The sequence below is a fragment of the Gymnodraco acuticeps genome, unplaced genomic scaffold, assembly GCF_902827175.1.
Source record: "Gymnodraco acuticeps unplaced genomic scaffold, fGymAcu1.1, whole genome shotgun sequence".
Lineage (NCBI taxonomy): Eukaryota > Metazoa > Chordata > Actinopteri > Perciformes > Bathydraconidae > Gymnodraco > Gymnodraco acuticeps.
The window spans coordinates 1-15,591 of NW_022989907.1; the positions used below are offsets into that span (position 1 = coordinate 1).

At 40.6% G+C, this 15,591-nt stretch overlaps 1 protein-coding gene across 2 annotated transcripts; it reads left to right on the forward strand.

The window, feature by feature from the left end:
* The first annotated feature begins 2,718 nt into the window (after positions 1 to 2,718).
* On the forward strand, positions 2,719 to 14,830 carry LOC117540633 (endothelin-1 receptor-like). 2 transcript variants are annotated; one of them, XM_034207412.1, is made up of 8 exons: positions 2,719 to 2,824; positions 4,491 to 5,682; positions 6,371 to 6,498; positions 6,991 to 7,189; positions 8,355 to 8,507; positions 8,732 to 8,865; positions 9,528 to 9,636; positions 14,031 to 14,830. In XM_034207412.1, exons 2-8 carry the CDS (start codon positions 5,143 to 5,145, stop codon positions 14,127 to 14,129), a joined length of 1,362 nt encoding a protein of 453 aa, XP_034063303.1. In that variant the 5' UTR covers positions 2,719 to 2,824; positions 4,491 to 5,142; the 3' UTR covers positions 14,130 to 14,830. The 2 variants fall into 2 exon arrangements, with proteins under 2 accessions (XP_034063303.1, XP_034063304.1); XM_034207413.1 differs by having other exon boundaries at positions 14,075 to 14,830.
* The last annotated feature ends 761 nt before the right edge of the window (positions 14,831 to 15,591 follow it).

Genomic DNA, 15,591 nt, shown 5'->3' on the forward strand with positions numbered 1-15,591 from the left:
TCTCGTTGAGGCTGGAACCAGCAGCAGCTGCCGCTCTGTTTCCTGTCGCGGTTTCATTCACTTGTTTGTTCCTCTTAATTACTCTCCAGTGTGATTTGTTTATTAACCAGCAGGGCTTTTATAGTTCCACGAGAGGACACTAATAACATAACTGTAGTTCACAGAGCTGGTGGTCTGATAAAGTCTTTTCATCGCTGTGGAAACAGTCGCCCGATGTGACGTCTAGTTTTTAATGTAACTGGCTGATTCACTTCTTAGATAGGACACCGATCAAAGACACATGAAGGGAGCTCAATGTTTGGGACTTTCTGTGTCTTTTGGGGGGAAATAGTGCAAATGTAGACTCTGTTTTACTTCCATCAGTCAGAATACTTGACTGTTGCTCCATTTAAGAAACAAACACCATGAATTGGAATGAGTAGTAACCTGGTTAAAACTAAATCAAATATAGTATAAATATTTAGATACATATAAGAAGTCAAAGTAATTATGCATGATGTGGTGTGTATGTATGTGTGTGTGTGTGTGTGTGTGTGTGGACTTGTGTGTGTGTGTGTGTGTGTGTGTGTGTGAGTGAGTGAGTGAGTGAGTGAGTGAGTGTGTGTGTGTGTGTGGACGTGTGTGAGTGTTTGTGTGTGTGTGGCCTAGCATTAGGCCACTTGTGGGGACCTAAATCTGTTTACATAGTCACGTGTGGGGCATAGTACATAGTCCTACATTCAGGACATGGTTAAACCGTACACCCCAGCGCGTGCACTACGCTCTGCATCAGCCAAACGACTCGTTGCGCCCTCGCTGCGAGGGGGACCCAAGTTCCCATCGGCGAAAACACGTGGGTTTGCTATCCTGGCTCCAAGATGGTGGAATGAGCTCCCCATTGACATCAGGACGGCAGATAGCTTGCACATCTTCCGGCGCAAACTGAAAACTCATCTCTTTCGACTCCACTTCGAGCGTTAGAACGATTAACGAAGCACTTTTATACTAATAAAGGACTGGATTACCTAAAGCCAGTTGAGTAGCACTTGAAATGTTTGGCTCTATGAAACCTGATATACTTATATGATTCTGTTTTCTTCAAGGTTGTGTCTTCCTGGTCGAATGTACTTATTGTAAGTCGCTTTGGACAAAAGCGTCAGCTAAATGCAATGTAATGTAATGTAATGTAACGTGTGGGGACTCGCCTCCCTTATGGGGACAAAATGGAGGTCCCCATGAGGGGAATCATTAATTTTAGGGTGAAGACTTGGTTAGGGTAAGGTTAAGGGTTAACGGTTAGGCTAAGGTTAAGGGTTAGGGTTAGGCATGTGTTGGTTATGGTTAAGGTTAGGATAAGTCTCCAGGAAATGCATGTAAGTCAATGTAATGACCCCTGAAGTGATGTATACATGGTATGTGTGTGTGTGTGAGTGTGGCTGTGTGTGTGTGTGTGTGTGTGTGTGTGTGTGTGTGTGTGTGTGTGTGTGTGTGTGTGTGTGTGTGTGTATTCCTGCATGGTAGGAGTCACGTACAGCTTTCATCTGTGTATCTCTCTGTTTACTGAAGCACTGAAACAAACAAACTGAACTCTGAGAGCGGGTCGCAGGCTAAGTGCTTTCTATAATGTTCAATCTGGAGCATCGTCTTCATCAGATCTTCATCATGTGTGTGGCTTTGTGTTGTGAGGAAGAAGTGTTTCTAAAAATCATATCTTTCATGAGTTTCTTAGAAAACAGATTCCTAAATTTAACCCATTTTCTTTCCAAATCATTTCGAGACTTTCCCTAAATGTATTTTTCGGATATTATTTCTAAATATTTTACTTTGAATCTTTTGACCTTTTTCAGATGTATTTAAATATACACGCAAACAGGGAGTCACTGCTTTTATAACATAATAATATTTATATAATTCTTTCAGATTTACTTGAGTATTTTTCTGATTTTTAAAACTATTTTCTTCTGATTTCTTTACACATAATTCTTATTTACAAATACATTTTAAACTTATTTTTATCTAAACAGACGCTGCAGGAAACCTCACTAAACAACTCTTTTATCATTCAGTTTAATTAGAAGCGTTCTTTAGATGCAGTATGAACCACGGCCTTGTGCACATTTAAGAAGTTGCAATCCTACAGGATAAATTGGAGTAAAGTAGTTTCACGTGGTTTCATAATAAAGCCTCTCCTATCACTCGAGTTCAAACGAGCCAATTAAGTCCAGCTTTTTGTCTACATGAAGTTTCACTGCCTCAATTTCCACAACACGGTTTATGAAGTGACTCTTTGGAGAAGCTGCGTTCAATGACGTGTGTGTGTGAGAGACTGTGTGTGTGTGTGTGAGAGTGTGTGTGTGTGTGTGAGAGAGTGTGTGTGTGTGTGTGAGTGAGAGACTGTGTGAGACTGAGACTGTGTGTGCGCGTGTGTGATTGTGTGTGAGAGAGACTGTGTGAGAGTGCGTGTGTGTGCGTGTGTGTGTGTGTGAGAGTGTGTGCGCGCGTGTGTGATTGTGTGTGAGAGAGACTGTGTGTGTGCGTGTGGGTGTGCGTGTGTGTGTGTGTGTGTGTGTGTGAGTGTGTGTGTGCGTGTGTGTGTGTGTGTGTGTGTGTGTGAGAGAGACTGTGTGTGTGTGTGTGAGAGAGACTGTGTGTGTGTGTGTCAGATAGTAAAGATGGTGTCAGAGTTTATGGGCTGTTCCACTGAGACAGAGTCAAACTGAGAGCTTCAGTCTGACTGCGTCAGTTCAATCTGGAGGACGCAGAGAAACACTTCTTCTTCTTCTTCTTCTTCTCTGGTTGGATTTAATTCATTTTAACAGAAGAAGAAGACGGACAAACAGAAAAGGTGAGATTCAACACAAAGATCTTGCTTTCTCAATTTGAGCTTTGACAAAAATTATTCCACATTTTTGGGGGATTTACAAAGTACAGTAATCGTTAGTTGAACATATGCACCAACTACCGGCCGCTAAGGGCTCACACAGTAAAACACATCTAGCTCATTATGGGCTTTTGCAATAAGCATAAAACTCACTTTACTGATTATTTCACTAATATACCGATACAGTTTGATCCCTTTGCCTGCATACACACTTCTCCTCTGGTTGCATTGAGTTTGGATTTCATTTATTTGAACAGAATAACACTGAGGTGAGAAATCCTTGTTTTAAAAATAATGCTATTTGAATTTTGGAGGAAATTATTCCCCAATTTTCCAACTCTGTAACATTTGTTACATTTTAAGAAAGCCTTTGTGTCACATGACCAGAGACGTAGACCTTTAATAACTTGCTTTGTTTCGTCTTCTAACTATTAGAAGGCAAGGCAAGTTTATTTATACAGCACCTTTGAACACAAGGTGCTTTACAAAAATGAAAGACATTCAGACAAAGGCATTTAAAAACAGTCATTAAAAATAAAAGCTAATAAAAGAAACATTAAAAGAAAAAATACATGAATAAAAAGTTACAGTGCAGTTTAAGATAAGATGGACTTTTATTAATCTCCGTGGGGAAATGTTTCTCTGCATTTGACCCTTCCTAGTGTCAGGAGCAGTGTGCTACCATTTTGAACAGCGCCCGGGGAGCAGTGTGGGGAACGGTGCCTTGCTCAGGGACACCTCGGTAGCACTTGGTCTTGCCGGGACTTGAACTGGTGACCTTCCAGTTGCCAAGCCAAGTCCCTATCGACTTCGCCACCACCGCCCTGAACTAAGTGTGAACTATGAATAGTTCACACAGAAGTTCCACTTTACTGATGCCTTTCTTTAAGGTTTCTCCGAGCTGTGTACGCTTGTATGGCACATACGTCCCGAGCAGCACACAGAGGAGACCAGCCAGGACAAAGTCCCCAGACTCTGATCCCCTGGGTTACTAGCCCCAAATGTTCATCAACCAAAAACGAAACACAACCGCTCAGTTTAAATTAAAAGCAGCGACAAAAAGAAAAGTCTTCAGCCTGGATTTAAAAGTAGTCAGAGTTGCAGCGGACCTGCAGGTTTCTGGGAGTTTGCTCCAGATATTTGGAGCATAATAACTGAACGCTGCTTCTCCATGTTTAGTTCTGACTCTGGGGACAGAAAGACTTTCAACCAAACAAGCAACAGTCAGACTGACATTAAGATGCAGACACACATTGACCTGCGTAACATTTAGCGGAAGACTTGTGTCTGTTATCTTGTGCGTTTGGTTTACTATCTTCCCAATGGATGATAACAACCGACTAAGTGGTTAATTAGGCATGTGGCGCAGTGGGTTGTGCGTTGGGTCGGATCAGGGGGTCACAGGTTCAAACCCCACTGCAGTCAGCACGCCCTGAGACACTTCACCCCAAAGTGCTCCTGTGGGGATTGTCCACAGTACTGAGTATGTTAGTCGCTTTGGAGAAAAGCGTCTAACATGTGACATGTGATGTTAATCCAACACAGATGAATTGTCTTAGGTCGAATCTAACATTTAGAGAAACATCCCTTTCTAATAAAGACCGTGTTTTGTTTTGTGTTTGCTCCACAGATTTCCTCAAAGCCTGAAATCATCAAATGTCAACAAACTTCTGGAGCCTCTTGAACTCAGAGCTGGGCTTTTTCTTTCTGGAACAACAATACAGTAACTCCTCCTGGACGATTAGCGGGTATTTTGGATTGCAACGATATGTGAAATCTGCAATCATATATGTTGTAAACGCTGGATGTCAGAGGTCTGAGCGAAAGGACATTTCTGCTGGTAATGTTTATGCATCGTGAAGCGTTGCCGGCATCTTTCATAAAACAAATATACCCAAAAGCAACACATATATATCGCTCTAGATTTAGTTATCATTAGTTTCTTTGCCGTTACAGTGTAAGAGTGTATTCGAGAGGACGAAAAGCTCTACAAGTTGTGTTAATATTGCGTCAGATTTACACAACTCTAGCAGATATTAACGTTGTTTCCCGTCGTCGTTTGTTCAGAGCTGTTTAATTGTAAAATTGCAGGTTCTAGCGCTTGTTCTAAAGCTAAGAAAAGTTCTACAAGGTCTTGAAATATTGATCTAGACTAACGTTGGGTTATTAAGTTGTCGCTTTCGTTTGTTGAGTTTGTTCTAAAGCGAATAAAGAAGTTCTGGAAATACTTCTACATTTCCACCGGGTTAGGCGGTTGGAAGATCCTCTCTGGAGCTGTAGAAATGGATTCAGAAAAGGGTTCTGGGAACAAATCCAGGTCCCCCTCCACACCCAGCCTTGTTTTCCTGCTGCTTCTCGCCTCGTGTTTGACGTCCATCGCCCCCGTTGGATCCCAAAGAACCGTCTCATCGGACATGTCAAACCTTCATAGCACCGACCCGCCTCAACGAGAACCAAATCTGCTCCAAGAAACCGCCATCAAACCCCCGACCCTGCTGGAGAAAACAAAACCAAAACACAACAAGCTGAAACACAACAAACACGAACGAAAGCAGTCCCTGAACGCCTCGTTGTTGTTGAAAAGACGCCCTCTGTCGCCCCCTAGCTGCCTAAAAGCCACCTCCATAAACACCGCCTTCAAATACATCAACACCGTGTTGTCCTGCGTTATTTTCGCCGTGGGGATCATCGGGAACGCCACCCTGCTGAGGATCATCTACCAAAATAAAAGCATGAGGAACGGCCCCAACGCGCTGATAGCCAGTCTGGCTTTAGGAGACCTGATCTACATCGCCATCGACATACCAATCAACGTGTACAAGGTAAACAGATTCAGGGTTTGTTTGTTTTATCAGTATCTAAGGCAGGGGGGTCAAACTCACTTTCATCACGGGCCACATCAGCATTAAGGCTGCACTCAAAGGGCCGGTTGTAACTTTAAAACTATATAAAAATACGATATATTATCATATTTATTACATTGTTAGAGTATTAATATTGTTGCATCAAGTAAGTTGTACACAAAGGGATTCAGGTTTAGGACCTTTTTATACATGCATTATGTTAAAAGTGAGGTTTAATGCATCAGAAAAGTATAATATAATCAAGTTATAATATATAGTGGAGTACAATATAATTGTACATTATGTACAGTAGTTTAATATACTTGAGGTGTTTTCCACTTAATGAAAATCTTAACTCTACACAGAGGACATTTCAAAATCAAAACACATTATTTGTGTATAAAAGGATGTGGTTTCTATTCCTCATTGTGATCTGTTTCTATGCCTGAATAATGACACTTGGGGAGATGGGAGCAGTGTGCTGAGTTTACAGGAGCAGCAATGCATTATGGGATACACAACAACTTGTCTGTGGTGTGTTTATCAGTCAGCAGGTTGAGTGTTAGACAGATAAGAGCACTAAAATATCCCCTGACTGAGATAACACACACTTAATAATCTGTGTGTGTGTGTGTGTGTGTGTGTGTGTGTGTGTGTGTGTGTGTAGCTGCTGGCGATGACCTGGCCGTTTGCAGACAGTGTGTTCGGGCTGTTTCTCTGCAAGCTGTTTCCCTTCCTGCAGAAAACCTCCGTCGGCATCACCGTGCTCAACCTGTGTGCTCTGAGTGTGGACAGGTAACACACACACACACACACACACACACACACACACACACACACACACACACACACACACACACACACACACACACACACACACACACACACACACACACACACACACACACACACACACACACACACACACACACACACACACACACACACACACACACACACACACACACACACACACACAGGTGGGAAGTAGTGGAGTACATAGTAGTTGTTCAGCATGGAAACATTCATTAGCTAACAATGACATTATTGTTCTATTAATATAAAGGGAGGTCAGGTACTCTTTAAAACAGCTGCTAGTTATGGGTACTTTTTACTGAAGTACACTTCAAAGCCTCTTTACTTTGACTTGAGTAAAGAAGTTTAGTCAGTACTTCTACTTTCACCAGAGTATTTTTAAACACGAGTATCTGTACTTCTACTTGAGTAAAGGATGTGTGTACTTTTGCCCTCTCTGCACACACACACATTAACCTCTGACCCCCTCAGGTACCGGGCGGTAGCTTCCTGGTCCCGGGTGCAGGGGACCGGTGTTCCCATGGTAACGGCTTTGGGCATCGGGGGGATCTGGCTGCTGTCGGCGCTGCTCGCCGTGCCCGAGGCTGTCGGGTTCACCATGGTTACCTTCGAGTACAGGAACGCTACCATCAGAACGTGCATGCTGCAGCCCAACACCCCCTTCATGACCGTGAGTGTGTGTGCATGCGTGCGTGTGTGTGTGTGTGTGTGTGTGTGTGTGTGTGCGTGCGTGTGTGTGTGTGTGTGTTACTGCAGAACCTGACCCTAACCTGAGAAGTGTCAGAAACATACACAGAAAATATTTGTAAACATTTTTTTAGAAATAATGTGAGAAAAGTCAAAATTAGTAGGAAAACATTTGAAAAATAGGTAAAATAAGCAAATTGTCAAATAACAGTCAAATGTTGAAACATTTTGTGAATATTTACGTATGAAAAAAGTCATAAAAAAATATGTTAAATATCTAAAATATGGTCAGAATTTTAGTTTAATATTCTCCTCAAAAAATAATCCCAATGTTAGTTTTTAACCATTAAAATGTGAAAAGGTAGGAATAGATGAAACTCACACAGTAGTTTTCTAAACAACAGATAAAGTTAAATATAGAGATATCATTTTGTTAGTTAAAAAAATAGCAAACATTCCTTTGAACGTGTGAGGAACAAATCTAACAAGTTGGTTTTGAACAACAAATTCTGCCTAAGATGTTGAAATAAATAATAGAGGCTAATTTGACAGGTTATGGGTAAAGCCTGATCTCGGATCGTCTGTATGACGGATGTTCCCTCTCTTGTGGTTCCAGGCTCTCTGAGTTGTTGTGTTTCAGGGCGAGGTCTCTTTGATAGTTTAAAACATCCTTTCCTGTTTACATCTGCAGGTCACATGTGCGCTCAACACAGTCAGAGCGGCACTCAGAACTGACCCGGGGTCAGCTGACCTGCCATCAGCGCTCAGACGTTATATTAACTGCAGTCAGTGCACTGAGCTTCATCTAGAACATATTCATTGAAATAATAATTAATGAAAATAACAGCCTTAATTAATCAAAGGGGCGCTTTTCTGCTTTTTGGGGGTTTCCCTTTACTGTAGTGTGTTCTTTTAGTGCATGTAAATGGTGTTCCCTCTCCCACAATGCCCCCTGAAACGCCTCAATTGGAGTCCTTTGTTTACTTCCAGAACATAGTGACATCACCATGTAGCGCTCCAACACATTGTACGTGATAGGCTAAGGGGGCGGGATATCTCTAAGTTGGTTGACCAATCACATCAGAGCCGGCGAGCTAACCAATCAGAGCAGACTGGGCTCAGCTTCTGTGTGTTTCTGTGTGTTGCAGTTCTATAGAGACGCGAAGGACTGGTGGCTGTTTGGGTTTTACTTCTGCGTTCCTCTGACCTGCTCGGCTGTGTTCTACGGACTCATGACCTGCGAGATGCTGCGGCACCAGAAGGGAAGCCTGAGGATCGCCCTGAGTGAACACCTCAAACAGGTACACACACACACACACACACACACACACACACACACACACACACACACACACACACACACACACACACACACACACACACACACACACACACACACACACACACACACACACACCACACACACACACACACACACACACACACACACACACACACACACACACACACACACACACACACACACACACACTCTCTCTGATCATCCTCTGCTCTCCTCCCGCAGCGTAGAGAAGTGGCTAAAGCAGTTTTCTGTCTGGTTCTGATCTTCGCTCTCTGCTGGTTCCCTCTCCATCTGAGCCGCCTCCTGAAGAGAACCGCCTACAGATCCCACGATGCACACCGCTGTGAGCTGCTAAAGTAAGCAGGGGGACACACACATTTAAAATACACTGTATCAAGGATATGCTTTCGATGAAGTGTTGATGTATGTGACTAAAGTCTCCCCCCAAAATAAATTAATGAAAAAATTCAAATGTACTTTAATATATTTTCTTTTTTTTAATGTCAGAAAATCTATGAAACATATAAGTAAAATATGTTTAAAAAACTGGGGGAAATGACTGAATAAAGTCTTGAATTAATGTGTTTAAAATGTTGGAGAAATGTCAGGAAAATAAACAAAATATGTTAGTAAAATCTGTAGAAAGTAAGAGACAAAAATCAGTGGAAAAAGATGAAATAAGTTTGAAAAAAGCTTGTAAATTGTCTGAAATTATTAGGAAGAAATACAAAAAATCTGAGTTTAAAGGAGGTTAAATAAGCATAATCTGAAACGGCAGTAAAATGGAGAATAATATCCTAAATTATTAAGTAAAGACAAATACGATACCCCCCTAAAAACCTGAAAATGTCCCATAAGTTTGTCGATATTTTCAGAAGATATGTGGAAAATGTCCCCCAAAAAGACCTTAAAAATATATTTAAAATACGTCAATAAAAGTCATAAAAAACATGTTTTAAAATACCTGCATTATTTTTTTTTTAATTTGAAAATTATATACACATTATTTTTCTTGCAGCTTCCTGTTGGTGCTCGACTACTTCAGCATCAACATGGCGACCATCAACTCCTGCATCAATCCCATCATCCTCTACGTCGTCTCCAAGAAGTTCAAAAACTGCTTCAAGGTGAATATGAGCGTCAGTCCGGGGTCAAAGGTCGTGAGAGTCTCAAAGTTTAGGGTTTAAAATCTCCAGAGAAAAACATGGACGTCTAAAGGTCACTTTATAAAGACAGAGAAAATAACACTGAGGTTTATTTAAGTTAATCCTAAAGTCAACATGTTGTTGTTATATTTCCCATTTGCATTGTTTAAACACCAAGAAACTCACCTGAACATCAGCTGGAGAGGACTCTTTAAAGTAGAGACTCTACATACTGATATACACCTGAACATCAGCTGGAGAGGACTCTTTAAAGTAGAGACACTACATACTGATATACACCTGAACATCAGCTGGAGAGGACTCTTTAAAGTAGAGACACTACATACTGATATACACCTGGACATCAGCAGGAGAGGACTCTTTAAAGTAGAGACTCTACATACTGATATACACCTGGACATCAGCAGGAGAGGACTCTTTAAAGTAGAGACACTACATACTGATATACACCTGAACATCAGTAGGAGAGGACTCTTTAAAGTAGAGACACTACACTGATATACACCTGAACATCAGCAGGAGAGGACTCTTTAAAGTAGAGACACTACATACTGATATACACCTGAACATAAGCAGGAGGGGACTCTTTAAAGTAGAGACACTACATACTGATATACACCTGAACATCAGCAGGAGAGGACTCTTTAAAGTAGAGACACTACATACTGATATACACCTGAACATCAGCAGGAGAGGACTCTTTAAAGTAGAGACACTACATACTGATATACACCTGAACATCAGCAGGAGAGGACTCTTTAAAGTAGAGATACTACATACTGATATACACCTGAACATCAGCAGGAGAGGACTCTTTAAAGTAGAGACACTACATACTGATATACACCTGAACATCAGCAGGAGAGGACTCTTTAAAGTAGAGACACTACATACTGATATACACCTGGACATCAGCAGGAGAGGACTCTTTAAAGTAGAGACACTACATACTGATATACACCTGAACATCAGCAGGAGAGGACTCTTTAAAGTAGAGACACTACATACTGATATACACCTGAACATCAGCAGGAGAGGACTCTTTAAAGTAGAGACACTACATACTGATATACACCTGAACATCAGCAGGAGAGGACTCTTTAAAGTAGAGACACTACATACTGATATACACCTGAACATCAGCAGGAGAGGACTCTTTAAAGTAGAGACACTACATACTGATATACACCTGGACATCAGCAGGAGAGGACTCTTTAAAGTAGAGACTCTACATACTGATATACACCTGGACATCAGCAGGAGAGGACTCTTTAAAGTAGAGACACTACATACTGATATACACCTGGACATCAGCAGGAGAGGACTCTTTAAAGTAGAGACACTACATACTGATATACACCTGGACATCAGCAGGAGAGGACTCTTTAAAGTAGAGACACTACATACTGATATACACCTGAACATCAGCAGGAGAGGACTCTTTAAAGTAGAGACACTACATACTGATATACACCTGAACATCAGCAGGAGAGGACTCTTTAAAGTAGAGACACTACATACTGATATACACCTGAACATCAGCAGGAGAGGACTCTTTAAAGTAGAGACACTACATACTGATATACACCTGGACATCAGCAGGAGAGGACTCTTTAAAGTAGAGACTCTACATACTGATATACACCTGGACATCAGCAGGAGAGGACTCTTTAAAGTAGAGACACTACATACTGATATACACCTGGACATCAGCAGGAGAGGACTCTTTAAAGTAGAGACACTACATACTGATATACACCTGAACATCAGCAGGAGAGGACTCTTTAAAGTAGAGACACTACACACTGATATACACCTGAACATCAGCAGGAGAGGACTCTTTAAAGTAGAGACACTACATACTGATATAGACCTGAACATCAGCAGGAGAGGACTCTTTAAAGTAGAGACACTACATACTGATATACACCTGAACATCAGCAGGAGAGGACTCTTTAAAGTAGAGACACCACATACTGATATACACCTGAACATCAGCAGGAGAGGACTCTTTAAAGTAGAGATACTACATACTGATATACACCTGAACATCAGCAGGAGAGGACTCTTTAAAGTAGACACTACATACTGATATACACCTGAACATCAGCAGGAGAGGACTCTTTAAAGTAGAGACACTACATACTGATATACACCTGAACATCAGCAGGAGAGAGCTCTTTAAAGTAGAGACACTACATACTGATATACACCTGAACATCAGCAGGAGAGGACTCTTTAAAGTAGAGATACTACATACTGATATACACCTGAACATCAGCAGGAGAGGACTCTTTAAAGTAGAGACACTACATACTGATATACACCTGAACATCAGCAGGAGAGGACTCTTTAAAGTAGAGATACTACATACTGATATACACCTGAACATCAGCAGGAGAGGACTCTTTAAAGTAGAGACACTACATACTGATATACACCTGAACATCAGCAGGAGAGGACTCTTTAAAGTAGAGACACTACATACTGATATACACCTGAAACATCAGCAGGAGAGGACTCTTTAAAGTAGAGACACTACATACTGATATACACCTGAACATCAGCAGGAGAGGACTCTTTAAAGTAGAGACACTACATACTGATATACACCTGAACATCAGCAGGAGAGGACTCTTTTAAAGTAGAGACACTACATACTGATATACACCTGAACATCAGCAGGAGAGGACTCTTTAAAGTAGAGACACTACATACTGATATACACCTGAACATCAGCAGGAGAGGACTCTTTAAAGTAGAGACACTACATACTGATATACACCTGAACATCAGCAGGAGAGGACTCTTTAAAGTAGAGACACTACATACTGATATACAGCTGACATCAGCAGGAGAGGACTCTTTAAAGTAGAGACACTACATTACTGATATACACCTGAACATCAGCAGGGAGGACTCTTTAAAGTAGAGGACACTACATACTGATATACACCTGAACATCAGCAGGAGAGGACTCTTTAAAGTAGAGACACTACATACTGATATACAGCTGAACATCAGCAGGAGAGGACTCTTTAAAGTAGAGGACACTACATACTGATATACACCTGAACATCAGCAGGAGAGGACTCTTTAAAGTAGAGACACTACATACTGAGATACACCTGAACATCAGCAGGAGAGGACTCTTTAAAGTAGAGACACTACATACTGATATACACCTGAACATCAGCAGGAGAGGACTCTTAGTAGAGACACTAAATACTGATATAGGACAACTGAACAGCAGCAGGGAGGACTCTTAAGTAGACATACTTAGATTATACACCTGAACATCAGCAGGAGAGGACTCTTTAAAGTAGAGACACTACATACTGATATACACCTGAACATCAGCAGGAGAGGACTCTTTACTAAAGTAGAGACACGACATACTGATATACACCCTGAACATCAGCAGGGAGAGGACTCTTTAAGTCGATGACAGCTACATACTTTATCAGTAACTGAAACATCAGCATAGGAGGACCTCTTTAAGTAGAGACACTACATACTGATATACACCGGAACATCAGCAGGAGAGGGACTCTTTAAAGTAGAGACCCTACATACTGATATACACCTGGACATCAGCAGGAGAGGACTCTTTAAAGTAGAGACGCTACATACTGGAATATACATCCTGAACATCACATGGAGAGGACTCTTTAAATAGAGATACTACATACTGATATACACCCTGAACCATAAGCAGGATAGGAACTTCCTTAAGTCGAGACAGCTACATACTGATATACACCTGAACATCAGCAAGGAGAGGACTCTTTAAAGTAGAGACGCTACATACTGATATACATCAGCAGAATATGTCCTCTTAAATAAATCTGTCTTTGTGTCTGTCTCTCTCTCCTTCTGTGTGTCTGTCTGTATGTGTGTGTGTGTGGTGTGTGTGTGTGTGTGTGTGTGTGTGTGTGTGTGTGTCTGTCTGTCTCTGTGTGTCTGTCTGTCTGTCTGTGTGTGTCTGTCTGTCTGTCTGTCTGTCTGTCTGTCTGTCTGTCTGTCTGTCTGTCTGTCTGTCTGTCTGTCTGTCTGTCTGTCTGTCTGTCTGTCTGTCTGTCTGTCTGTCTGTGTGTGTGTGTGTGTGTGTGTGTGTGTGTGTGTGTGTGTGTGTGTGTCTGTCTGTCTCTGTGTGTGTGTCTGTCTGTCTGTCTGTCTGTCTGTCTGTCTGTCTGTCTGTCTCTCTCTCCTTCTGTGTGTCTGTCTGTATGTGTGTGTGTGTGTGTGTGTGTGTGTGTGTGTGTGTGTCTGTCTGTCTCTGTGTGTCTGTCTGTCTGTCTGTGTGTGTGTGTGTGTGTGTGTGTGTGTGTGTGTGTGTGTGTGTCTGTCTGTAGTCCTGTCTGTGTTGCTGGTGTTATTCTGGCTCTCTCTCCAACAGCATGCTGCCTCTGAACCATGGAACCAGTCTGCAGTACAAACACACCGACCACTGAGAGCCCGTTTCTCCCACTGCACCTGAACTCAGCACCAACTACATTGTGTATAAAGGATAACCACTATATTGATCCTCTAATGTTACGTTTATACCTTTTTGCTGTGTATTTATTGAGGTTTTTATATATTGTATAGACTTGTGGGGATTTAATATATGGCAAAACATATGTGGACTTAATACATGTTGTGTTTTTGGTTCAGTTCGTCTGTTTTTTTTTAGCAGAAATACAGAAAAACTAGTGCCTTAATTGTAATGAAACTTGGAAGAAAGTTAAAGCAAAGGTCAAGTTTAAACATATTACAATTTGGAGCCAATCAAGGTCACAGAATATTAAGATTTTTTGGAAATAGTGTACGTTTTATGCCAGTTATTTCTGTGTATTTTCCACTTTATTAAATGTTTTAAATAGAGGAAAATACAGGCAGACATGCAGGGCATTCATACGCAACACATACATCAAATACATTAAATTATATTAATAAAATGTTAAAATATGCATCATATTGGCTTCGTAGTGTATTTGTTATTATTTTTGTTTTATATGTAATCATTGCAGCACTGCGCCCCCTGCAGGCTGGACTCCTCATTACATCCCATAATATGAAACTGCTGCTGATTTGTTTGTTCTCAGCTTTATATGTTATTATGCAGAATTCAGGTCAGTATATATACTGCTGTCTAAATATATGTTTATTTTATGTGCAGGGACTATTAGTTTTGTGTCTATTATATGAAATTATATATTTGTATTTATCAATAAAGCTATATTCTCAAAGCCTTTGAAAACATGTGTGGTATATGAATGTAGTTTTATATTTTATATATAAGGAGATGATCAGATTAACTATTTTGATAATTTATTTATACAAATAAATATTCTAAATAATGACTTATAACAGAATTTTTTCAAAAGTTGTATAACTTCTTTCACTCAAGTAAAAATATATTAAAACATATATCAATAATTTTACAATATTTACTTATTTTCTATAATAATGATGATGGAAAACAGGCCAACCGTCAGTTCATAGATCAGAATCTGTAAATATTAAAATATAAATCATAATTGTTAAAAAAGAAAATCAAACTTAAAATAAAATGTCTGTACATTTAATTAATATTTGAATTTACTATGACTATCATGTAGGACAGTAACACAAGAATACAGTTTAAATGGGGAGTGATTTGTAAAATATGCATAAAGAAAAAGTAAGTCTGTTTACAGTTCTGTTTCTGTTGTTGAGAGATGTATCCATAGATCTCCTAATGTTGCTCTCAAAGTGCACCAGATTGCATTTGACTTCAATATGGAGCATGCCCCCACACCCTCAGAGGAGGTGAGGTCTACCTGTCAAATTGTCCCACCCATATGGAGGATGCTTCCTACGCCCATGTGTCAGATAGTAATATAAGAGTAATACAATAAAATCAGGTATGAAATACTATGACAGTAAAACAAG